The sequence below is a fragment of the Colletotrichum godetiae genome, assembly GCF_030913485.1.
Source record: "Colletotrichum godetiae strain CBS 193.32 chromosome Unknown BDP55scaffold_2, whole genome shotgun sequence".
Taxonomy (NCBI): Eukaryota; Fungi; Ascomycota; class Sordariomycetes; order Glomerellales; family Glomerellaceae; genus Colletotrichum; species Colletotrichum godetiae.
This window is the reverse complement of record NW_026851250.1, coordinates 283345-304418: the sequence shown is the minus strand read 5'-3', so window position 1 is coordinate 304418 and position 21074 is coordinate 283345. Positions and strand designations below refer to the sequence as shown.

General features: G+C 53.4%; 8 protein-coding genes across 8 annotated transcripts; 4 read left to right on the top strand and 4 right to left on the bottom strand.

Moving 5' to 3' along the window:
- Positions 1-147: 147 nt before the first annotated feature.
- Positions 148-2334, bottom strand: BDP55DRAFT_124900 (domain found in IF2B/IF5-domain-containing protein). Its single transcript, XM_060565471.1, has 4 exons — positions 1965-2334; positions 807-1650; positions 708-731; positions 148-642 (listed from the first exon to the last, which is right to left on the bottom strand). Exons 1-4 carry the CDS (start codon positions 1974-1976, stop codon positions 497-499), a joined length of 1026 nt encoding a protein of 341 aa, XP_060436037.1. The 5' UTR covers positions 1977-2334; the 3' UTR covers positions 148-496.
- A 409-nt stretch (positions 2335-2743) lies between these two features.
- BDP55DRAFT_124838 (uncharacterized protein) lies at positions 2744-3396 on the top strand. The gene is made up of 2 exons (XM_060565470.1): positions 2744-3067; positions 3137-3396. Exons 1-2 carry the CDS (start codon positions 2842-2844, stop codon positions 3238-3240), a joined length of 330 nt encoding a protein of 109 aa, XP_060436036.1. The 5' UTR covers positions 2744-2841; the 3' UTR covers positions 3241-3396.
- Positions 3397-3942: 546 nt separating this feature from the next.
- BDP55DRAFT_539917 (marvel domain-containing protein) lies at positions 3943-4464 on the bottom strand (the record flags this gene model as incomplete). The annotated part of the gene is made up of 1 exon (XM_060568074.1): positions 3943-4464. The coding sequence occupies one exon, from the start codon at positions 4462-4464 to the stop codon at positions 3943-3945; it is 522 nt and encodes a 173-aa protein (XP_060436035.1).
- A 664-nt stretch (positions 4465-5128) lies between these two features.
- BDP55DRAFT_124780 (uncharacterized protein) lies at positions 5129-5613 on the top strand. The gene has a single exon (XM_060565469.1). It carries the CDS (start codon positions 5273-5275, stop codon positions 5540-5542), a length of 270 nt encoding a protein of 89 aa, XP_060436034.1. The 5' UTR covers positions 5129-5272; the 3' UTR covers positions 5543-5613.
- Positions 5614-7666: 2053 nt separating this feature from the next.
- On the bottom strand, positions 7667-10253 carry BDP55DRAFT_625868 (uncharacterized protein; the record flags this gene model as incomplete). Its single annotated transcript, XM_060571548.1, has 2 exons — positions 7667-9865; positions 9915-10253. The coding sequence occupies 2 exons, from the start codon at positions 10251-10253 to the stop codon at positions 7667-7669; spliced, it is 2538 nt and encodes an 845-aa protein (XP_060436033.1).
- Positions 10254-12315: 2062 nt separating this feature from the next.
- On the bottom strand, positions 12316-14764 carry BDP55DRAFT_722829 (DNA polymerase alpha/epsilon subunit B; the record flags this gene model as incomplete). Its single annotated transcript, XM_060578657.1, has 2 exons — positions 12316-13978; positions 14031-14764. 2 exons carry the CDS (start codon positions 14762-14764, stop codon positions 12316-12318), a joined length of 2397 nt encoding a protein of 798 aa, XP_060436032.1.
- Positions 14765-15174: 410 nt separating this feature from the next.
- Positions 15175-15993, top strand: BDP55DRAFT_540203 (uncharacterized protein; the record flags this gene model as incomplete). Its single annotated transcript, XM_060568100.1, has 3 exons — positions 15175-15267; positions 15330-15862; positions 15918-15993. The coding sequence occupies 3 exons, from the start codon at positions 15175-15177 to the stop codon at positions 15991-15993; spliced, it is 702 nt and encodes a 233-aa protein (XP_060436031.1).
- A 1835-nt stretch (positions 15994-17828) lies between these two features.
- BDP55DRAFT_642343 (kinase-like domain-containing protein) lies at positions 17829-20713 on the top strand. The gene is made up of 4 exons (XM_060573446.1): positions 17829-18353; positions 18419-19254; positions 19314-19958; positions 20012-20713. Exons 1-4 carry the CDS (start codon positions 17941-17943, stop codon positions 20284-20286), a joined length of 2169 nt encoding a protein of 722 aa, XP_060436030.1. The 5' UTR covers positions 17829-17940; the 3' UTR covers positions 20287-20713.
- The last annotated feature ends 361 nt before the right edge of the window (positions 20714-21074 follow it).

The window sequence follows — 21074 nt, the reverse complement described above, 5'->3', positions numbered from 1 at the left end:
GGTTTAGTCATGTGGTTGAGTGAGCAAAGTGGTGGTGGTGGTTGATCATCCGTCGCCGCACATGTGAGGTCCGGTCGGCCTTGCCCCTCCGGCCCTCGCACTCCTCCCACCGTACGAAAGCCGAAACGCGGCATCAACGACACACGTCCGCAGCGTGCGTCACGGCTGCCGTGTAGATCCACGTAATGCTGGCAACTACGGATACGCGTTTCTCAGACAAGCCAAAGATACGAAGATCATCAAAAGATTTGACATTACTGCCCGATTACCGTACCAATTTTAAGGGTGGAAACGCCAATTTTCTCTATTTTGCCATCAATCCATTGGCCACCCGGAGCGCCGCAGCCGTGAATGCCGCAGTGCACACTGCCTGGGCCAGCGAAGGTCATATCTACAAGACAAGAGTACGCTAAAGGACGTAAATAGCGTAGAAGAAACACCTCTCCAACTCTTTTCTCGTTTCTGGCCTGTGGGGTCGTGATTTGGTTGTCGTCGCTTAACCCTGCATCTTTCTTCTCTTTCCGATCTGGGCGGAGAAACCGGTCTTGATGGCGGTGACGGAACGTCTCGAACCGCAAGAGTTGCAAGTAATGAAGTATAGACGGTTCTCTCCCTTGGACAGCTCGGTGTCGGCGGACTTGCCTGAGGTCGTTTGTCAGTAATCGCAGCGAGACGCAAATGGTGGGGTATGAGGTTCGTAAGCTTACAGGTCTTGCAGGTGACGTACTCGACTATAGGGAAGAAAAGAACTTTGGTTAGCATCTACGCGGCAGCAAAACGACAGGGGCAAAAGAGCATGGACTCACTAATGTACTTGCGCAACACGTTCTCGAGCTGCTTCTGCTGGAAACGACCCTTGATAACAAGGCGTCTGCTTCCGTCGACGGAACCACTGGTACCCAACTCGGAGAAGAGGTAGGCCGTGACGTGCTCCTCGGTTCTCTTCATGCGCTTGCAAATCTCGGCAATGTTGGCGAAAATGGTCTTCTTGTTGCCTTCGCGCATGCACTGCGGGGGCGGGATCTTGTAGCTCTTGGAGCCGCTGAGGGCGTGGTCGGGGTTCTTCTGAGACAGCTGGTGGAAGAAGCGGTTCAGAAGCAGGCTGTAGCTGAGGGCCTTGGTCTCGTCGTGCTGCCAGATACCGGTGCCTTGGTCCATGTCGCCATCGTCGGCGGCGCCCTCGGCCTCGGCGCCGTCCTCCTTGCCCTCGAGCTCAAGGGCCTTGAGCTTAGCGGTGAATTCGTCATCCTCGCCGCCCTCGGTAGCCTTCTTGCTGCTCTTCTTCTTCTTCTTCTTCATCGTCAGGTCGAGACCATCCTCGCCAGCGGCAGCCTCCTCGGCGTCGTCACCTTCCTTGGGAACCTTCTTCTTCTTCTTTTTCTTCATTGACAGGTCAAGGCCGCCATCTTCAGTAACATCGGGGACAGGGGCCGTCGCGTCTTCGGCTCCAGCTTGAGAATTGGCATCAGCATGTAAGGCTTCAAGGGCTGCGGTAAGCGGCGGCGTACGGGGCGTGTGCGACTGGGCTGTCTCCTTAGGTTCCTCGGTGGCGTTGACCATCGTGACTGAGCCGTCGGCGTCGACTACTACTTGTTCGTCTGTAAAGGCGACGGATTTGCGCTGTTTGCGTTCGGGAGCGGGAGTGGTATCCTGTGGGGAGGCACCTATATTAGAAGACGATATTCAATGATTGTTGGTTTTGTTTTTCTCCGTTTGAGGAATTGAGAAAAAAACAAAAACTGGATCAGTAGAAGAGGGGACGGGGGGGTCGAACAACAGTCAGGTGGTGATGATGTCTAGCAGCTCGGGCGGTTTGACAGAGGTTGAGTCACGGAAAATGTTCTGTTCAATTCGTGTCTGATTCCGGTTCGCAGTGGGGTAATTAAGCATGGGATTGGTGGAGGGGCCAGTGGGTGGTGGTGCTCAGAAGTGCGCATGAGGGAGGGCTAGCAACGGAAACTTACTGCGACATCCATGATTGCGGCCTGTGTCTCACTGAACCGAGTCTCGGTTAGGTATCCTGGGGCGGCGCCTGGTGATATCCTTGGGCTGATAATCTGGGCTGGTCCACGGTGCGAGTGAACAAGTCTACTGTCGGCGCGATATGGTGCAGAAATCTAAGCGACCGGTCTGGGAAATGGCGGAAGGAAGCTGTCTGTGGTCCGTCACAAAATGGTTCGGTAATGAGAATTTGTGAGAGCAGAGTTGAGAATTGGCTGCAGCAGTTGGGAGATTTTCTTGAGGGGGTGTGACGTGAGGGTGGTGGAAGACGACCATCTTTGCCCACTGTAAGGTAGCGGCTGCGCGCCCGACAGGTGTGAGTGCCCAGGCTGTGACTCAGTGATTGTACGTATCACGTGACTCAATTGTGACTCTCTCCGTCTCTGCCTGTTGCCGTTATGTCCCCCTGTTTCTCGCCCTCCAACGTCAGAGGGACCCATCAAAAGTGAGCCCCCAAAGCCAATCAGAGTTGAATTTCCCGACTGTCTGCGAGTGACCGTCCCGACTGCCGTTTCTGGTTGAGGAAACGGGGGGAGAGCTCCAGACGTTCCGATCTCCGCTGTTGGCCCATTCAAGCTGCACCAGCATAGACCATTGGAGAGGCATCGCGGACCTTGAATCAATCCTCTCCAGCGAACGCCCATCAAGAGGGTCGTCTTGTATCACAACAGCTTCGAGTATCAAAAGAACGCGAACCAAAGCTAAGCTCTGGCTATTTCCGAGAAGCAGCGCGCCGACCGAGCTCGATACCCTCTTCCCCCGATTCCTTAGACGCTCCTTCACCTAAGAACCGAGCTTCCGACGACCAAGGGCCGACGACGCCTGCCATCCCCCGTCACGATGGCATCCACCGACTCATTCATCTTCCACGACGACGTCTCACCTTCCTCCGATAATGACGAGATCGACTCCTTGCCTTCAATATCGAGCAGCGTGCTAGACTCTGAGGATGAATCGGACGCCCAGGAGGAATGGGAGCGTAGTCTGGAGCAGGTTCAGCTCCTCTTAACCATGGTCATTGTACCCTTTGCCGGCAAATACTTTGGTCGCAAGTTTGCATACTGGAGTAAGCTTCCTTCCTTGGTTCCTCGACTCTTTTGATGTCGCTCAAAATGCTGATACGGTACATCCACAGGTTGGTCACGATACATGGAATGGATGCACAACGTCGAGGTGCGGTGGACGAACAAGGGCGCCTTCAAGGCCGCCGGCGTGGCTGAGGCAGCGGCAACATTATAAGAAAGCGCATTTGGGGCCCATGGGCTCTTGGAAAAACGAAGGACTTTGGGCATTCTACTACCAAGCCCATAACATCCTACATGGTGTTCGGCGTGTATACATGGTTGGCGTTGAGGGCAAGCCGTCATAGAAGACTATGCGGCACATTATGAGGCGAGGCATCCAGCCTGGCTGAGCAAACTAGATCTAAATCGAATACTTGAACGAACTGATAGTCCAACATGAGATCGCTATCAAGGGGGTAAAGGTCAACAGGTTCACGCTCAGAGTGGGGGTGGTCTCCAAGCGATCATTTTTGGAGCTGCAAATATTCACCATAACCTCTGATTCGGTAAGGCTGTCATTGATAGCGGAAGGAAGAGTAATTCTGTGGAATGGTATCGATTCGTTGATTTACTACAAAGAGCTGCTGATGGCTCTGTGGCCAATGCCCCGACCCCAAAGCGTTGAAGACCCCGCCGTATCCATGACAGTATATCCATGTCATCCCATGTCCATATCCTGTCATTCATTACTACAACATGCCATCGTGAAAGGTAAAGTAAAACAATAACCTGCCGCCAACGCCGTTAGGACTCATTGGACTTCCCGCAAGTCTTGCGTGAGCCAAATATCCTACCCAGCTGTCCTGCCCAATTCCGTACCCCGTGTTTTCTATCTCATTTGCAGTCCACGCCGCACAGTACTGAGAAAGACGAAGACTTAGACGCCGACCTGGGCCATGCTAGGGCGAGAGCTGCGAACAGAGCCGCCGCCGCGACGGAAGTTCATGAAGGTGAAGAAGCCTCCTGCGCAGAAGCTAGCGAAAAGGAACCACACAAAGACGGTGCTGGCCTGGATCTCGCGGCAGCGCTTCTCGTCGTCGCCGGAACCCCAGACGATGTAGTCGCTCGGCAAGTCGCTTCTGTTCAAAGAGCCGCAATTGACCGCGCGCAGCTTGGCGGAGAGAACAATGGCGTCAATGAAGGTGAAGAGGATGGCGGCGCCGTCGAGGGCCAGCATGGCAATGGGGATGGCGATGGCCGAGACAAAGGCGGCGGCGAGACCGTAGAGAGCTGCCAGCCAGCTGATGACGGCGACAAACATGGAGAAGTTGATGGCGGCCATGGCGGAGCCGGCGCTGTTGATGTTGAGGGCGATGACATTGCCGATCAGTGCTGTGAAGAGGAGGACCCAGAGGATTTGTACGCCTCGGACGAGGATCTGCAACATTGATTCCATCATGTTGGGCTGATTGTGTATTGGGTGTCGTGGATATTCGGCACAAGAGATCTCAGGTGTCTAGAGAACTTAGAAGCCCCGAGGACGGTGTTCTATGAGCAGTGGAATGTGGAATTGGTATCGATGACTGGCTTATAGCAGTGTCTAAGATGAAGCTGGATGCTGTGGTGTGCCTGGTGCTTGATGAAGATGGTGAATCTTTACTGGTGATATTGCCAACCCAACAATAAGACGTTGATTTTGGACTGTAGCTGAGTGTGTGAGATGTGGAGGAGGACAAAGTCGAACAGAGTCTTAAAGGGTGGCGTGGGACAAATAAGACAGTTCTGGATCTGAACTTTGGTTGTCGGGTGATTAAGGTCGTGGCGGAAAAGAAGCCCCAATGAGCAGCAGACAAGGGTATCTTTAATAAGTTGGGAGGGTGGGATGGGATCGGTCAAGGAGGGTTCTTCCCAGGCAAAAGTCAGTCGGACATGGATGGAACCTAAGCCTCTAAGGTGAAGAAGACTCTTCGGCACCGAGCATGGACATTTGCGCTGACTGCTGCGGAAGCTGCGCGCGGACAAGAGTGCAGCCAGAGCTTCGATGATGGATCGGCACTTGCGGGAACTATGACCTCACCAGCCAATGTCTTGCCTTCACGCGCGCAAAATACAACACAACAAGACACAGCACTAACACGGTACGTTCCTCACCTTACCTTCACCTTCCGTGCTCTGGCACCTAAGCCTCTGCGAATACGTACTCACCTAGGTACTCTACATATTACCTTACCTTTACCAAGGTAGGTAAGTTACTCAAGGTACAGAACATGCCGGTAGGTAGGGCGAGCTTTCTGCATTGCATTGCTGCTTCTAGCTTAACATTGCTTGGGCGCCTGACATGCCTAACGCGGTCCAATGGCATCATCCAAGGGTCCAAGACGGTCCCGACGATGCCGCTAAACAGCTTGGACGAGACCGCGTTCAGCCCAACGAATCCCTGGGACGTCCGCGACCGTCATACATTTCGCGCCCACCGAGCTTGCCCCGTCCTGACGGATAGGGCAATACCTATCCAACTGGCAATAGCTAGCTTCTGAAACCAAGGCAGTAGAACCTTGCAGGGGAGGGAGTAATTCGGAGCTGAGAGAGGAGAGCTTTCTTTACAGATGGTGGCGCGTTTCTGGTGGCGCCTCTCCCGACGTGCCCGAAAAAGCGTGGCCCACTGGAGCCATTTCTCATTCAAACTTGTGGACTGTTGGGAAACTCTTGGGAGGCCGCAAGCAAAGCCGCAGCAGCGCTCGTGGTTGCGCGGCTCTCATTGGCAATTGTGGCTCTGTTCTTCTGCCTTCCTGGCATGCAGGGTTCATCAGTTTCCCATTCAGCTTTCCTGTTGGATGGATGGAAGGAAGGGTGAACAGAAAAGACTTTTCTCGGTCCTCGAGCCCTGTCAACTCTGTCAGAATCCTTCCCTACGGATACTGTAATTGTACCGTAGTTTACCGGCGGGGTGATGCCGGTTGGCAGGTGAAGGGCCTCGTAGTCCCCCTCCCACTTCTTTGGGATCCTGGGATCCTGGAAGATCCTCTGCCCCTCCTTCTTTCGCCCTTGTCTGCGCGTGTATCTCCCGGCCCCTGCAGCAAATCCCTTCCCCCTCTTCCTGGCGATTCGCTGTTGCTTTGGGGAAAAATCGGCCGCAGCCCAGCAACCCCCAAGGGAAAACATCCCCCTTCAACCATCCACATCAATCGCCAACCCATCTAAGCCCTGGTCATTTTTGTTTCCAGACCCTGGTTTGCGATCGCTGCCATCCTATCAAACCTTGTGTAACGACTTCGGTGAAACCAGGTGAAGCCAGCATATCCCGCGCTCGGGAAACCTCGTCGCATCGAACTCTGACTGCCATCCATAAACAAGAACCTCACGGAACCTCATGTCAGGAGTCATGATAATCGAGGTAAAGAAGCAGAAAATGCAGGGGCACCAAAACCCCCAGTAGTTTCTCACAGACAGCCACACCCGCGTACCAATCAACAAGCTTCCGGCGTGGTGAACTCACGGCCGTTATCTACACCCTCAAACCAGCGCTACCAGCCCATGTCTGTTCCCTAGGTCCTCATAGAACTTTTGCCGTCGCTTGAAGGCGGCCAGTTCCTACTTATTATTAGCATCATGGCAATATTAGGGGTAAACAGAAACCCATTGAATTTCCGGACGTTTCTGTACTGATGGAGTTTACGAAAGACTCAAGCTACTAAGCCTTTGGGACCTAATTTGTTCCTAATCTATTACTCTTGAACTCTGACTAATATCATTAAGAACGTAACACGGAGCGATGAAAGAAAGTTCTTTGAAAAGACACGTTGAAAACCTCAACCTTCTAGTTTTGGAAGGATCGTAACCTTTATTTCCCTCGCAGCTCCCTAACTTTCGGCTCCTGAGACGTATATACAGTTGCATCCCTAAATATCGGGTTAGTGACCCAAAGTGATTCCCTACTTAATCCATGATGGAAAAGAAATCATTACACGTTTGTTGTCAAAAAAGCTCATAGTAATGTAGCTCCAAGTTACCCTCCACACTGCTGCTCTGGGATCGTGACGCTTACAATAATTGACTCACACCCAAATATATCCGAATATCGCGAGTCACATATCCAGATCCCATGGCGTCATGGCTACCAAGCAGCTATCAAGCTACTGCCGCATAAAAAGAATTATAATTTCTCTAGCGTGGAAACTATGAGCTATTGCTTCTAAGCCGCCTAAGAGTGCTAAGTTAGGGAGCAAAGCAGAGCAGACAGTGACACACAGACACACGCCATGGGTTCAGTAATTAGTTCCGAAGCCAAGCCGGGCACTTTCGTCCTAAGAAAGTGCGCCAGGAAAGGAATCATGACGTTACTCGACTCCAATGTGTCTACGCACGGTCATGAGATTTCGATCTTGGTCATTCACATCCAAAAAAAATTTACACCCACATCTAATCATGTTCTTGGCGATGAACTAAGAGTCCTTAACCGATGTGTATCACACCAAAGATGACCTCCCCTGCTATTGACCCTTCCACCATGTATGACCCCGATGCCATAGCCGTAGCTATCCCGTTGTTGCATTTCCCGCGTATTCCGCGTGTCTCTCAACCTAGAAGTTGGAGAAGGGAAAGGAAAAAAACCACCGCCCCCCCTCCCCTCCTCAGATTTTGGAGAAACTGTGTCGTGTGCTCTACCGGCTAAAGTTCAAAAGTCCCTCAATATACTTCCGTGTATCAATGCCGATCCCCGACGCAAGACGGCCCGCGCCGTCACCGCCCCACCCCGATCCCGTCAACCCTATCCCGCCCTCGGCAAACGACGAGCTGACGCCGCGGTAGCCCGCGTGATCGCTCGCCCTGCGGATCAAGAAAATCTCCTTGCTGACCGTCGGGCTCGGCGGCGGAGGTGACAACGGCCGCGCCGTGCTGGAGCCGTCGCCGCTCGCGGGGGAAACGTCCCTGTCAGATGTCGATGTGTCGTCGTCCTCGTAGGTATGCGTCGGCTGATATGCTTCACCGCTGGTGGTCGCAGTGTGTCGGTTCAGGATGCGCTGCCAGACGACCCACCAGCCGCGGTTGGTCTTACAGGTTCTCTCGAGCTGGTTCATTTCCGGCCGGGTAAGGTTGAAAATGTTGAGGAGTTGCATGTGTGTGTTCATGGCCTCCACCCTTGACCACGGTGATTGTGCGTTTGATAGGAACGCTTGTGCATGATCCGGAATATTCGGGATAGTCGAATGCACCGTCATAGCCTCGGCGTCCCAAATAAGGTCGTAGATGATGGACGTCGAGGAACTAGCCTCCGGCCTCTCCGGCCGATATTGGATGGAAGATAAAAGCGGCTTTCGTAAAGGTGCCAACTGGAAGTGAAGAGATTTGTAGAACGAATTCCAGGCCAGCGAGTCGGTCCTCAATTCAAAGATAAAGGTGAATATGAAGGGTTTGTTCACGTATACGACGACGCGCATCTTGCTTGCTTTGTTTGAGTCCTGGTTTCCAAACGTTGGGTTCGAGCTCACGGCGTTGGCCCCGAGAGGCGTCACATCGTTCGTGAGGTTGCCGAGGTTCCTCACGACATCTGCCTCTAGGCGATTCGTACCTACTTTATCAAGTTCAATGTGTACGGTGCGGAGCATAGTACGAGAGTTCGACTCTGTTTCAGCTGTCTCGTCTGAGGCTCCGTTCTCCTCATCGCCACTGCCCTCCTCTACATCGCCCATCATGCCGATGAGATAGTGTCCCTCGTCGTCATTCATCTGCTTTGGTTTCACATGCGCAGTCGCCGCGGCCTTGGATGACTCCCCAGTCTGAAAGGCAGCAACGGCAGATAGTTGGCTTTTGACGGCAGAGGAAGAAGCATCCGTTTTGCCGATTGACCAATATGTGCCGTAACCCAGCTTCATGACCGTCATAAGTTTGTCCATGTGGCCATCGCCCTCTGCTTGTGTTGACGTAGCTGTAGAATCAGTGGCGGCGTCAGCGTCGGCGTCTTTAGGAACGGAGGGCGAGTTGTCCTTGGTGGAACTCGGCATTTTGGCCTCTTTCACGGTTCCAATCTCAAGCCCACGCCGCTCAGCCAGCGTTCTTGTTGATGTCGAGCTACCGGAACCAGACCCAGAATTTGATCGATGAGCGCTGGGACGAGCAGGTGGCCGTACTGCTGGCTTCGCCGCAGGCGTCGGGGCCGGGGCTGGTTTGGCTTCCGGCGCCGGCTCAGCTTTCTTTCCCCGTCGGCCAGCACGAAGTGATGTCGGACTGTCGATCACACCGTAGGCGTTATCTCCCCACGTATACAAGTCTTCCATCCACAGGCTCACGTCTCTCACTGACTTGCGAGACAACGCTCCTGTGCCCAGAAATATCGCGCCGTCTTCAGGACCTGGATCTTGTCCGGTACCCAACCAGGACCTCTTCGGCTCTTTGCCGTCTTTTGACTCCCCATCGGCATCCAGGGATCCGAATTTTGAAACCACAATGTCTTTGAGACCCTCAATTCTAGCGACGAGGCTTTCCAACACCTCTCGTTCTCCACTGCCGCGCTCCTCTTCGCCGACGCCTATGCCCAGTTCGCCAGAGGCAGCGATATTGATGCCGCCAAATACTGTGCGAATCGGGTTCCCTTGTAACATTACGTTCCAAGTTGACAAGAATAGGTCCCAATATCGACCAAGCAGGCTGAGGAAATTGGTCCTTCGGGAGCGTACAAACAGAGCACTGAGTGAGGTGCCATGATGAAGCAGAAAGATGGTGTGAGCACGGAGCAGATCCTGCAGCAAAAGGGATGAGGGCTTAATTTCCTTAGACGAAAACTCGACAACCGCTTCTGGAGTTTCTTGTGCTTTCCCTGTCTGGAGCTTAGGCGGCAGAGGAATGCGAGTGAGATCGATAGACTGTAGACAATCAGCAAAAGAAAGCAAGTTGGTGTGAGGTTGAACGCACAGCAAGAATCCACCAGTCTTGCTCCAGCTCATGGAGGATCACACGAGTCTTATCCGTGTCGATGGAGTCGACAGGCTGGCCGCCGGAGAAGCTTTTGCTGAACTCGACCATGCCCTGAGCAAGACCGATCTGACGAAGACGTTCATTGCGCTCTTCCTGAGACACATTCTCGGTGGGCTTGGTACGTGAGCGATGACGCTTTTTATGTCGCTGGGTGCTGACGGAAGAGTAGTAGACAATTTGATCGTCAAGAGTCTCATCGGAATGACCCAACGACGGGTTAAATATGGCAAGGAAGCCCAGCTGAGCCGGAACGATGCCACCCGGTGACAATGCCATGGCCGTTTTGGTTGCAACGGGGTTCACCGTCCCGTCAACGGCGGTTTACTGAGAGCGGGGACGGAATGCCGTGATGCCCAGATCCATAAACCCCGAAGAGACGGGTGCAACGTCGGTGCGGCGGGGCCAAACGGTGACAGCAAACGCCGACGACGGAAACCAGATCCCCCGGCTCGTGAGGTGGCTTCCAGAAGGCTGCCGAGCGTTTCTTCTTACGCTCTAACAAGCGTAAAGAGCAGCAGCAGCAGCAAGCTAAGCTGAGGCGCAGAGGTGAGGTAGATTTAAGATACCGGTATTCGAAAATGAAGCCGGTGTTACTGATGGTGACAGTTAGCAAGGGTAAGCTCGAGGCCGAGGCTGCCCACGCAACCTGGATAGCAATGCAAGCGCGCGCACGCAGTGCTGGCGAGTGAGGTTCGCGATGCTGGCGATAGCCAAGTCATTCAGTTTGTGCCTCCTGCGTCGTTTTGGATGAAGATCAGCGGCAGTTCGAGACTGCCGGGAGGGCCGAATGGGGCTTTGGGCAGGATGATATGGGAATTCAGTGAGATCTCGATCGAGATTCCCCACGATGCAGGTCGTGCTCAAGTGGCGCCCAGGACAAGGAGATGCGAGGCGATTGAAGGTGAGGGCCCAGGTGGTCTGGCGCTGACTTGATTGGACCGCAGCGAAGCACTGTACTTTGGAAGGTATGCTGCGGCGGAGTGGAGGCTAGGCCCGGCCGAACTTGGTGTTGGTGCTTTCTCGCTTAATTTGGCCCGTGGTCTAGGCCATCATGGATCTTTTACCTCTCGTTCTCTTGCTCTTTTCTGATTCTCTCGATAATAACCAAAGCCAAACTCTGTCAGAAGGGAAGCAGAGGGACAGTGGTGTATATCTTGGATGCGTACCTACGCCAGGATCACAGGCTAACAAGTTACCTACTTAAATCCGGGCCCGACGGATGCTAGCAAGCACTTGGGATGGAAGAAAGATGGGATAGAAATACAGGACCTTTAGGTACCTTTCCCACTATAAGGACGTCGACGAGGGTAACGGTATGTGCTGTTAGTGCTAGCTCGAATTCGGTGGGCAATCTGAGAGGCAACCGCAGAAGTATGTCCAAGTGCGGATGCCGCAAGAAAGCCCAGAACGTGGACCGACTTCCACATTTCGGTCAACTCCGTTTCAGCAGCGGTCAAGCGCATACCAGGCCTGGACTGCTTTGACTGGCCGGGGCGAGAGTTATCTTTGTGGTACGCAACCACGCAACCTAGGTAGGTACCTTACTCTCCCACGACTGGGCGAATCTCCTGCCTCCCATGGTCTAGTGGTGCACTAAGCCAGGAAGGTTCGCGGTGGGCCGACGACTCACGTGCAGCTCACCCTCCGCGAGTCTTTGGGAAACACGTTTCCCCACGTGGAAATTCAACTTAAATCTCATGTTGATGATAACCATGGCCTTGAGCTTGTACCTGACGAAGCCCGAATCTAGAGTCTCGACACAACGGCATACATTTCCAGCAGTCTATGATCTGTGCTGGAAAGCAGCGCCTTCGATTTGGCTACTCCGAATGCTGCATGCTTCTGTGGAATTCACGCGGCCAATAAAGGTTATAAAAATCGCCATTAACTTTCTAGGTCGGGTTTAAATACTTGATTTCGTCTAATCAGGCACATGAAGCAGGCTGCGATGTCCATCCGCGGTGACGGATTCCTCAACTCGAGAAAGATATCACTTGACCCGATATCATCTCGCATAGCTTATAAGCCAATACATCCCCTGCGAAATCATTTTTTCAGCCTCGTAGCACTGGGAGGACGACTCTAGGCAGAGAGTACAGAGATAGTGACTAGTGCTCCGCCTTGAAATGGTGTTTGGGGGTATCGAGGACCTAGTCAAAGATGTAGCAAACACAAAGGAGGTCTCATGTCATGCTCACATTCGTATCGTCGTTAAAGTATTTGCTTTCCCTTGAAGAAGATGGTGGTATTATTCTCAACTCCATTTTCCAGCTTGCCTTTCTAGCCACCACTGTGGCCCCAAATCTACTACAAAGCACAATTCCGCTATGATGTAACTTTAAAACGTCGTCTCCCGTAGCTTCCCAATTTTGCCAATCTCGTACTCTATCCAGCGGCCGACCCGCGTCCGTCCCGGAACAAGAATGCTGCCCGGGTTCATGACGTGACAGCCCTCATACGTCACACAAAATGGCGGCGCAGTCGTGTCCACGAGGACCATCGATGTCGGCAAAGGGTAAAGGTGCAAAGCCGTCGCATAATCCCAGTGTACTGGGCGGGTTGCTTGACGAAAAGGCGAGAGGTATCCCTGGTCCAGAATCGTCTTGACGAGCTTCCGCGCCGTGTGGATATCTTGAGGTACGCTCGAGTTGACCGCTTTGACAGTGGGCTTCTCGCTAGGAATATCAACGTCCATAGCCTCCTCTGGGTCGACCTGGTCGTTCCCTGCCATATCGACGTCGTCTATCCCCAGTCCAGCTTCAGGAGGCTGATTTTCCTCGTCCTCGCCATCATTCTGTTTTGATGACTTGAGGCGGACTGCCGAGCGGCGGAGGCGGGCCGAGATGTCGTCTCGGAAGACGACAACTTCGTGATTCGGGCCAAAGAGTGTCAGCCGACTCGGGTTAGATGTCCAGATGGCCTCGCCATCGCTCTTGGTCCCGAGCTCTGCATTTGCCGCTGCGAAAACGCGTCGAATGCGTGACGTGAAGACGTCCGGTGCTCCTTTCCGGGGCAACGGGGTCGCGGCACCGGCGGTGAAAGATGACACCCAGCCATCATTGTCTCCCGGGACGAACACAAAGGTGGACGTCTGCAGGAGCGTGGGATAGTCGGATAGTGCCGAGGCCAAGGCGTCGAAATATTCCTTGTACTCTATGCTGCCGCCGCTACCACCCCTAGCAAGAACGGCATGCTGGGTGAAATTCCCTGTGACAACGAAGGTCATGGGACTTGAGCCTTCAGGCTCAGCTGCATATATTGCGAGGATCCTCCTCAAGGCCTGCAAAGTTCGTGGCTGGTCGAGGTTTAATTCGCCGATGATCACCATCCGCCCCCTGCTGGGCACCTCCTCAGCAGAGTGGCGGGGCAGTAGCCGCTGCTCGAGCTTCCGCATCTTAGATCCAACGGCTCGTTCGCTCCCGACACCGAGGAAATCGATCCAGCCGAAGCCACCTCCTATAGTGTGATCTTGGCCGCCATCGGGACCGCTGACTCCTAATGTAGCTCTCCTCTTCTCGCAGGGAGGTTGACCGATGAAGAAGCCTTGGAACCTGCCACCTAGTGTTCCTCCGACACCGCTGCTACCACTCAGTCCCTTACCGACAGACTCCTCTTCCTCCTCGTAAACACCGTCTACGAGTACAATCATTCCAGGAGCGAACCAGGCTGAATCTTCGGGAATTGCGACAGCTTGTGATACGTCCAAGGGAATAGTGGCAGTCAGGTCGCTAATCGCGAGGCCTCCAGCAGGTAACACATTCAACATGCCCAAAAGCATGTGATGGCTACCGTGACGACCTAAGAGGTTGGCGATTGGGGTGATCTTATGGTTTAGTTGGTTTGATGACGATCGTTTGCCCGAGGGGGCCCTCGTGCTTGCGACAGCCGACGTCTGGAAAGGCTCATTCCTGAGCAGCCTTTGGTGTATGACATTGTACCTGTTTCTGAACAGCGCAGTTTTGTGCGATGCTGGCGGCAGGAGTGACGGTTTTGAGGTTTCCCTGCTCATCGTTAGCAAGTGAGTTCAAGCCTAGGGCAAATCATAGCTCGTACCTCTCGAAATGCTTCTTGGCAACGTTGTACGCATATCTTGGCTGATCGTAGGCATCGATGACGTTAAACCACTTCCGCGGATCCTTGATACTCTCGTCGTCCTCTTCTTCCTCGACGCCCAGGCTAGACATGCCAAAGCTCTGTTGGCTGTCCTCTCGAGTCAGTGATGCCTGAGCCGGCCGCAAACCCAATCTCGCATTTGACATGTCCACGTCTTGCCCTGGTTCGATCAGAAGACTATTCTGTCGGCTCAAGCCTCTAGCGCCGGCCACAATTTTGCCCCCGCTCATGTTCCCCTCCAAGTTCTTCAGAATATCCTTGAGCTCCGGGCTTGCGCCATCGACGATAACTCCGCCATTGCGGCTTTTCCATGATTTGGCCACCTCCTCCAAGACCTTCTCTGCGAGTCCTTCCTCTCGCCATGCGGAACCACAATGCCGGCCGATAAACGTGGCCAGTTCTTGTAGGGCGGAGGAGGCAAGGGTCAAGCTGTGTTTCTTTGTGAAGGTACGGAATGCCAGTGGTCGTAGTGTGGCCGGGGGTAAAATTATGGGCAGGATCGCATGTTTCGTCGGCGCTGAAACTTTGAACGGCTTTAAAGGATGGACTGGGGTACCGAATGCGGGCGAGGACGAGGGTATCGCAGAAGATGGAGGGGCAGGCGTCCTTGTGGCAAAGATGTTGGCCATGGGCATTTGCTTGCGCTTGGGAGATATCGACGGTGGCGGATCCATGATGGAGTCTTGTGTTCGTGGTTTGAATTTGGTATGGAAATGACCGTGTAACGAGATCCGGGGGTCTTGGTCGCAGTGGCTGTTGTCGCAATTGTCGTAGAGTTGTCTTTGCGAGCAGTCGCGGGGGACGCCAAATGTTTAATTGAGACGCGTCCACTTCAGTGAGGGAACGCGTCTTGGTTAATTGGCAGCGCTCCCTTAACCCCGCGCCACAGTCAGCGGAAGTGGGGTTGAATTTGCGATTTCTGTGGCTGAAGCTAGTGGCTCAAGCTCCCTCGACTTTGGGCAGCTGGCATGCTGTCATCGATGGAAAGTCGGAGCTGTCTGCGCCAAAATTCAAAAACACAAAGCTTCGCGAATGCAAATGCGCCGCGCCTGTCTGTCGCAATCCTCACACTACTATACTTACAATGTTGGCACCGGTAGCTCGTTTCTTGCCGAGGCATGTCTCTAGAATCGATCTCTTTCGGCCCATGTCAAGCTTGCCGTCCAACCCGCGCATTGTGAGTGCTCGTTTCTCTGGCATGCGTATCGACCATCGCAACTGACCATTTCTACCGCACAGAAAGTTTTCCCTGCGGACGCATCGCGAGCCTCCTTCCTCCTATCCTACCTCGAAGATGAGCCACCGAACCAGAGAATAGCTATTGGCTTCTCTACGACCGACCCTCCGACGCCACGATCGTTTATTGAGAACCAGACCTTTACCAAGATCTTGTACGAAGTCCTTGCCGAGCATGCGCATAAAGACAAGGACCTCTTAGCACAGGCCCAAGCATTTGCTGGGCCTGGTGGAGCCAATCTTGGTTCTGGAGGCGCACTCTTCGCTCAGAAGAACAAGAGACGTTCGTCGAGCAAGATCGGTGGCGGCGGCGGCGCCGGAGGCGGAGGTGCTGGTGGTGCCAGTGCTCAAGGCGGCGCCGGTGGAGGTGGGCATGGTGGTTACGTCCATCTAAGCGACTCGAGAAACCCTCCAGACTTTGGTCGCATTGCTTGGCCTGAAGATATCCTGGGCAGCGTTGAAGTTGATCAAAGTGGTAACATAATCGGGCAGCTTGAGCCAAGTGGAACGTATCGGATCATCACCAACGAGGGAATGTAAGTTGCGAAGCCTCTGCTGCAACAAACTGAACAGACAGACTAACACTGGCAGTCTTGGATTGAGTCCCTATCTTTCAGGAAAGCTCATCGAGAGACTTCGTGAGGAAGACGACAAAGATCATTCGTAGTCGCCCCACGAGTGATGAAGTATTTTAGAAGACACACAGCTGGTCGGCTTACTCGATGTAAAACTGTACACTCATGTAATGATAGCTCACCACTTTACGACTGCACACATTGACGAGATTCTGTCAGTATGAAGATAAGCTTACGATCTTTGCCGAGCAAGTACCGTTCTCAGAATGAATTGCAACATAGGCACAAAAGGGCTGGACGAAGTCTACGTGGATTTGGAGAACCCACTCGCCTCCACTTGGTCTTCCATTTGGGCAAGGAACAAGCACCCGGAGGGGATCGTGAGCCTGCTCCCGATCCTATAACCTCGGGAATGGAGTTGCTGCAGAATCTTTCGTCCTGCAGACACGATTCCCCCCCACAACCCCGTATTCGACTCCCGCCATATTATGCACATGGACGAAAGGAGCTCGAAAATAGAAGCGGGCACATGCATCAGACTCCAGACCGCCGGTTGATGATCTCGGTTGAGTCAGTTCGGGTATGTTTTACCGCCAGACCCTGGAACTGGCCATCGATAGTCTTGAAAGATTTTGATCCTCGAGCATTGCATTTTGACATTTTCGCAAGTGGCACGCATACGAATTCTTGGGTCAGAGGGCCGTTGTTCCTCTGGGTGGTAGGATTGATCAGGGTTGTTTAGCCGATAGCGCAGCTGCAGCGCCTTGATCCCCGGGTGGCCTGAGTTGCCGGGCCGTCCAAAAGATGACATGCAGGCGGGCAGCGATGCCAGCGATCCGTTGGGCTCTGCTTCCTTGAGTCAAGAGCGAGGGATTTCCGGTAGCCAAGAGCCCATTCTGTATCGAAAGGTAGTAATGACTTTGTAAGAGGTTATGTAGCCAATTGCGAAGCGCGTGAAAATGATACGCTACGAGAATGTGCCCTTGACCCATCATCTACTGGTCTGATCTGGTCTTGTCGCTACTGGTATCAAAATCGAACGTCTTGTATTATTGCGAGCATTCGATGCGCTTGAATATGACTCGAATTTGTGCTGATAAACTATCGGCGAGTAAACTACCTTATCCTCAGATTTTCTTGGTTCAAGGCCGACGAATGAGCCAGTATTGGTATAGTCAGGCGATGTTCGGCAGTTGTGTCTGTCTGTTCCCAGAACGGGCGTAACTATCACGTAGTCATGAGGCTACGTATAGCCACCAACTGCGCTGGTGATGCGACCTGATGTACGAATAGTCGGACCGGCTCACTCAGCAGCATGATTATGAGCTGTCACTTATCAGTAGCCGCCTCACACCGCAGCCTGGGGAAATGAAGTACATGATACCCAAGGCGTGTTGGACTACCTATCTATCTAGCCATTATCTGCTCACCCACCTCAAACTCTACTTGGTTTTCCATGTTGGGCCCAATGGGACGAGAGGTGAGGTGGTGTCAGGAGGATCCTATCAACGACTACTTACCTTGGGCGCGGACCTATGTACTAAGGATAATGGCAGCACTGCTCGGTATTCTCTTTCGACTAGCCCGATTCAACGGATATCTACCCAATTCGAGATGATTTCTTCATCAGGTTGAAGTGAGTAATCATAGCCTGCAGGTCTGTACTTCGTAATACTGCGTATCCGTACCTAGGCATTGGAGTGCAAAAATGAAGGGAGGGTACTCATCGAAGCACAGACCACAGGGCACTTTCTCCCCACCATTGCGGGCGAGAGTCGTCGGGTGGCACCTGGCATGGGCAGGCAGATGGGAAAGAAGGGGGGGGGCAGGAAGGTGCAGAACAGCCTGGCACCGAACCAGACGAGCCAGGGAGCTTCTTGGCAGCCACTCCACCTCACCATTCCATGTTCCCCTCCACAATCCACATCCAACTTCGTCATGCCCACTTGAGTGTGGTCCAAAGGCTTGCTCCGGCCACAACCCCATTCAAACAAAAACGACCTGAGCCCCCCCCCATCCCCCCCCCTCCGACCGACAACATGGCTTCCGGTTTCGACGAGGAGGAGCTCCATATCAGTCTCTCGCCCTCCCAGATCCGACGACGCTCCCAGCAGCACGGCGCCGCCTCCGATGCTGCCGCCTCCGCCGCCGGCCGCCACGAACTACAATCCGGTGCCGTAAATATCGCCAACATGGGGCCGCCCGTCGATACCACCGCCCCGCTGCGGGAAAAGATCAAGACGGAGCAGCGCATCGGCGCCTACAAGATCATCAAGACCCTGGGCGAAGGCTCCTTTGGAAAAGTGAAGCTGGCTATCCACAATGGTACCGGCCAGCAGGTCGCTCTGAAGATCATCGCGAGGAAGAAGCTCATTAGCAGAGACATGGCTGGCCGCGTAGAGCGCGAAATCGAGTACCTGCAGCTTTTGCGACATCCTCACATCATTAAATTGTATGTTACATATCCGGGACAGCCCTCGCCTGCTGCAGACCTGTTACTGACCTGACTCGGCACAGATTCACTGTTATCAAGACCCCCAACGAGATCATCATGGTCCTTGAGTATGCAGGTGGAGAGCTTTTCGACTACATAGTGCAAAATGGCCGGATGAAGGAGCCCGAGGCGCGTAGATTCTTCCAACAGATGCTATGCGCCGTCGAGTACTGCCACCGACACAAGATTGTGCATCGAGATCTGAAGCCCGAGAACCTTCTTCTGGACGATAACCTCAATGTCAAAATCGCTGACTTTGGGTTGAGCAATATCATGACGGACGGAAACTTCCTCAAGACGAGCTGCGGTAGTCCCAATTATGCCGCACCCGAAGTCATTGGTGGCAAGCTTTACGCTGGCCCTGAGGTGGATGTATGGAGTTGTGGCGTAATTCTTTACGTCCTGCTGGTGGGCAGACTTCCATTCGACGATGAACACATCCCCAGTCTCTTCGCAAAGATTGCACGCGGTACATACAGCATACCGCAGTGGATGAACTCTGGTGCTGCAGGCCTCATTAAGAAGATGCTGGTCGTTAACCCCGTGCAACGTGCTACCATTGATGATATCCGTCAGGACCCATGGTTCGTGACTGACCTGCCGCCTTATCTGGCGCCGCCGGTCGAAGAGTTCTTCAACACAGGTGTGGACCCTAACAAGGCCATCCAGAAGAGTGACATTGCCCCCAATGCTCCTCCTAGAGTCCAGGAGAAGTTGCACAACGAGGTCACAGAGAAGATCAGTAAGACTATGGGTTACGGGAAGCAGGACGTAGAGGAGGCTTTGCAGGCTGCGGAGCCATCGGCCATTAAAGATGCATACATGATTGTTCGCGAGAACAAGCTCATGCAAGTGAATGGTACGTATTTACCAGCGAGAGTTTTCCCGCGTATTAAATCTCATCTAACCCTTCAACAGAGGCCATGTCATCGCTTTCAGTAGATCAAGATGGCTCTAGCAGTCCACTCCCAAGTGCGTCTTCCGCGAGGTCGGGTGGTTCAACAGTCGGTGGACAACGACCATACATCAGCAAGATCGGAATCCTGCCGAGCAGTCTACCAAACTACCATAAGGAGTACATGGAGCGTGAAAAGGCCGGCCCCGAGGACCACCCAGCGCCAACGATCGTCGTCAACGAACCAGGCTCATCTCGCACGGATGCAGAAAGGGAAGAGACGGCAAGGCACCTCAAGCCTCACTCCAGGAACAGTCAAGTTAGGCTCGACGATTCCAGCAAACGGCCACAAGGCATGACACCAGTCGTCCAGGCGAAGAAGACAAAGCCTGTGAGGTGGCAATTTGGTATCCGCTCGCGTAATGCGCCTTGGGAAGCCCTCTTGTGTATTCACAAGGCCTTGAACAAGCTCGGAGCGACTTACGTGCCAGACGAAGACTATGAGAAGGTTCACGGCACTGAGGCTGACCAACCTAGCAACGACGGCAGCTTCGTTGAGGAATACGTCCCTCAAGGGGCTAATGATTCAACTAGCAGTATTGATCCTCTCAAGAGGTATAAACTACCAGCCGACCCTTGGCATATTAAGGTCCGGTGGGAGACGTCAAGTAGGTGTTAACATACTTCCTGATCTGCGAAGGTTTCACTGACCAGACCACAGCACTGCATCAGGCCTCGGGAACTCCCACGGAGGGTAGCAAAACTCCAGATAGCTTTCACGTCGTTGGTGATGACGAGGGCAAGCGGGATTTTGTAGCGTTGCACGTGGACATCCAAATATACGAGATGGAACACGGCGTCTATCTCGTGGACTTCAAGTGCTCTGGCTACGAAACAGCCGACAAGAGACTACTCGAAGAGAAGGATGTTACAAGTCCTTTCCCTTTCCTAGATATGGCTGCCAGGTTGATAATGCAACTAGCCGAAGCAGACTGAAGATCCGTCTTGGTTGATCCGTTATCCCTCACGGATGTTTTCTTCCCTCCGTTTTCTTCAGGGGTTTAACTTGGGAAGTACTTTGAAAACAGTGGGCTCAGCGATAGACATGGGAAGACATACCGATCGATCGGTCATGTCACAGCGTCAGGTTAAGCGGGCAAGGGAGTTTTGGTACGGCGGAGAGGAATGGTGTGTGGTGTTCTTTTTGGTTTCTTTTGAGGAGGGCAGTACCCAGCGGCAGCGGGAGGGCGTGGCTCAGATCCGTTCGTCTCAGCTGAGGCGAAATGGCATCGTGTGTGTTCCCACCACCAGGTCGAGATCTAGAGGACATCGGGTTGTACTCGAAACGAGGCGTGGGGGTGAATTAGACACACTATTTTGCATCACGAATAGGAGTTGAATTCCACAAGCATCATCTCACCACGGCGCGACTACGGCATCATTACGAGAACTCTGTTCATCTCGGAGACCAACTCGAGCCCGAGACCCCTTACAGCCAGTGCATCAATCGGCGGCCACGGCACCGTTGCAGAGCCTCACGACTTTGGAAGACTGGGACGAACGCACCACAAAGTCTGAAGCTCCAAAGCGCAAAGGCGGCGAGGATCTTGGCTCAAATTGGCAGCCAGCTCCGTGGTGTGTGTCCTAGAGTCGATCATAACCTTCAAAGACCTTGAGATCCCGCACTCTAGATCGATTCGAATAACCGTATAGTTGCTGACCCCTCGGGCGTGTTTTAGCAGAGCCTCATGGAAACGAGCGCCAAGAAAAGGATTGAACTATAA

What these genes read in the sequence shown, in the direction of transcription:
- BDP55DRAFT_124900 (XM_060565471.1), bottom strand. An exon ending in CGTGTTGCGCAAGTACATTA is followed by an intron (nt 732 to 806) that starts GTGAGTCCATGC and finishes TCTTCCCTATAG; the next exon opens with TCGAGTACGTCACCTGCAAG. An exon ending in GTACGTCACCTGCAAGACCT is followed by an intron (nt 643 to 707) that starts GTAAGCTTACGA and finishes AAACGACCTCAG; the next exon opens with GCAAGTCCGCCGACACCGAG.
- BDP55DRAFT_124838 (XM_060565470.1), top strand. Translation starts at nt 2,842, where the DNA reads ATGGCATCCACCGACTCATTCATCTTCCACGACGACGTCTCACCTTCC. An exon ending in TCGCAAGTTTGCATACTGGA is followed by an intron (nt 3,068 to 3,136) that starts GTAAGCTTCCTT and finishes GTACATCCACAG; the next exon opens with GTTGGTCACGATACATGGAA.
- BDP55DRAFT_124780 (XM_060565469.1), top strand. Translation starts at nt 5,273, where the DNA reads ATGCCGGTAGGTAGGGCGAGCTTTCTGCATTGCATTGCTGCTTCTAGC.
- BDP55DRAFT_642343 (XM_060573446.1), top strand. Translation starts at nt 17,941, where the DNA reads ATGGCTTCCGGTTTCGACGAGGAGGAGCTCCATATCAGTCTCTCGCCC. An exon ending in CAAGCTCATGCAAGTGAATG is followed by an intron (nt 19,255 to 19,313) that starts GTACGTATTTAC and finishes ACCCTTCAACAG; the next exon opens with AGGCCATGTCATCGCTTTCA. An exon ending in GGTCCGGTGGGAGACGTCAA is followed by an intron (nt 19,959 to 20,011) that starts GTAGGTGTTAAC and finishes ACCAGACCACAG; the next exon opens with CACTGCATCAGGCCTCGGGA.